The sequence below is a fragment of the Oryzias melastigma genome, linkage group LG21 (assembly GCF_002922805.2).
Source record: "Oryzias melastigma strain HK-1 linkage group LG21, ASM292280v2, whole genome shotgun sequence".
Taxonomy (NCBI): Eukaryota; Metazoa; Chordata; class Actinopteri; order Beloniformes; family Adrianichthyidae; genus Oryzias; species Oryzias melastigma.
The window spans coordinates 18,270,843-18,273,663 of NC_050532.1; the positions used below are offsets into that span (position 1 = coordinate 18,270,843).

At 40.8% G+C, this 2,821-nt stretch overlaps 1 protein-coding gene across 1 annotated transcript in view; it reads left to right on the forward strand.

Moving 5' to 3' along the window:
• scn1laa (sodium channel, voltage-gated, type I-like, alpha) overlaps positions 1-2,821 on the forward strand; it is a 28,997-nt gene that overhangs the window by 21,363 nt on the left and 4,813 nt on the right. Inside the window, exons 21-22 of the mRNA XM_036209688.1 lie at positions 1,719-1,988; positions 2,118-2,174. Of these exons, the coding sequence (XP_036065581.1) occupies positions 1,719-1,988; positions 2,118-2,174 (327 nt within the window). The remainder of the gene's footprint in view (positions 1-1,718; positions 1,989-2,117; positions 2,175-2,821) is intronic.

Sequence of the window (2,821 nt, forward strand, 5' to 3'; positions counted from 1 at the left end):
AATGCAGATATGGTCTGATATTCCCAGTTGGAGATCTACTTTGGCTGATAATGCCAGTCACACACATTTGTCTGCTTGGTAATCGTGCAGTATACATGCAATGAGATATTTTACTGGAGATGGCACACTAGCCTGTTACCATTGTCCAAGATACATACAGAGCGTTCCCATATTAGAATGTTATGTAGAGACAGGGCTTTGTAGATACAGTAAACAAAAAGTAAACAGAACTCTGATCATCACAAAAATAAATCCCAGTTCATGGTATTAATGTTTTAGCACAAAGTGCAACAGATGAATGACATTTCAAACTTTTTGATAAATAATTACATAATTCTATAGAAAACGTAATGCACACCTGATGCATGGTTGTGATTTTATTCATATTTACACATAGTGTAAGATTTACACAAACTATTAGATTCCTCAGTCCATGTTTCAAGATGGGTAGGGGGGTAGCTGACATCGCCGCAGACCACTTGGTCCCTGGTACCCAACCAGAGCAGCGAATGTGGTCGGAGTGAGCCTGGTTGACAGTCGTGCTGGTTTGGGGGTCCACCGGAAAAGAGACTGGACACAGTGAGCACTTCATCCACAGTCCCAGAGCAGCGAGGTCCAGGCGGCGTCCGCTTTAAAGCATATGCAGCAGCTGCTGGGAGTTATTATCGAGCCGGAGCCATTTGCGACGCACCACCATGGCATAAATTCACCTGGCGTGGGGTGGCAACACTTGACTGGGAGGTCCCATATACAAGTAGATCCCACCCAGCCTCTATCAGAAGGACCCAGGCACCCGTGCAATACCGGGTAGGCGGTTTTACATAAGACACGTCCCTCGTCCGCCCACCGGATGGGGATTTGGTACTGGAGTCTACCCTCTTCGCTTCCACTACTAAGGAAAACATGGTTAGTTTCTTTACCCCACTTAGTAATATGCTTACCAGCGGGTCGCCTGGTCTGATCTGAGATTTAACACACATACAAATACCATGGTCATCCTCCATAAAACAAAATGTGGTCCTGCCAGAAAACATGGAAATAGTGAGAAGTCTTTGAATAAGCTGCAAGATCAGCCTAAACTCACTTAGATCTTCCTCAAAATGTTTTCTAGTAGTTCTCCTTTATTAGCTGACAACAATCATTTCTGTGTGAAAAGTCACATCCTTTATTTTTTAGCTCTATTTGTGCAATTGTAGCACAGCAGTGCAACGACATCTATGCCATTCCAAAGGGGCCATCCAACTTTGAATATGCAACAAGCTAGCTTGCCACCTCTAGTAATATATAACCCATTGTATATATGTGCCTCATCCAGTGATAATTTAGGGTTAGCCCACACTGTAATGTTAACTACAGATAAAGAACAACAGTATCATACTTTAATACATTTTAATTTGCCCTGTTCTGTTTTATTTTAAAGATAAATTGATAATAACATATATTTAAAGATGCAGGCTCAGGGAGGATAGTGTTTGGTGGGCCAGAGCCACTTCTAGAGTCTTAGTATGTGGAGAATGAAACATAAATCAAGTCTTAATAATACAAGTTTAATAAACCCTCTTATCATTCTCTCTGCGTTTTTTCCAGACACTTCTTTATGTAACTCTTATAAATGTATGTTATTAGAAACAGTTTATTTATGTGATTGTTTACTGCTGTTTAAGATTGGATGTATTACCATTAGCACACCTATGTTTTCTTGCGACATTCATGTACAGGTGGTTGTCAATGCCCTACTAGGAGCTATTCCCTCCATCTTCAATGTGCTTCTTGTGTGCCTCATCTTCTGGCTGATCTTCAGCATCATGGGAGTCAATTTATTTGCCGGAAAGTTTTACAAGTGTATCAACAACATTACTGGTGAAGACTTTAATGCAACCACTATTCCAAATGGAACATTCTGCCGAGCAGAGAAAGATGCTATTTGGAAAAACCTTAAAATAAACTTCGACAATGTTGGTATGGGATATCTTGCACTTCTTCAAGTGGTACGTTACTGGATATATTCTATCTTCAAGATAATTACACAATGTGAATAACAACATATATATATATATATATATATATATATATATATATATATATATATATATATCTTGTAATACATTTCTATACAGGCCACATTCAAAGGGTGGATGGACATTATGTATGCTGCTGTGGACTCAGGAGAAAAGGTAAATAACTTTTCTTTGTTCATTCAAGCATCACCATCAGGGTTGCATGTTTTTTTTTTTTTATTTCTTTATATCATCAATGATCAACACTATTATTGCAGGGAGCTCGGATTAAGTAGGATTCAGGTAACTAACTGGAAGCTATCTGACTATGAGCCTCATACAGCCTATCTTTACCTTCGAATGTAAGAGTTTGTACAAATTTATTAGACAGGAATACAGCAAATGGGCTCTGTTATGGTGCATTCACACCAGACATGGCAGGCGCGGCAAAGGCGTCAAGTTTCAATGGTAAGTCAATGTAAAGTCACGATCTGATGCTGTGGCACGCCTTGGGCGTCAGGCATGGCAAGGTTGACGCAGTGCATCAAATAATCAGGGACTCAGCTTTGGGCATATGACGTTTTCAGTGACTAGAACAAAGGGTAGAAAAGGAGATTCAATATGGCAGCTCGATCCAAGGATTTTCGTCTTGAAATTCCATCCTTTTTTTTAACCAGCGAGGGCCGCGGAGTTGCCAGAGACTGTTGCAATTACTGTTGGGCGAAGGCGGGTTACACTCTGAACAGGTCGTCCGCCCGTTAGTAAGCTCATGGAGCTGGATCAACGGCTACGCAAGTGTTATGCCCCTCTTTGTCCAGGGGTCT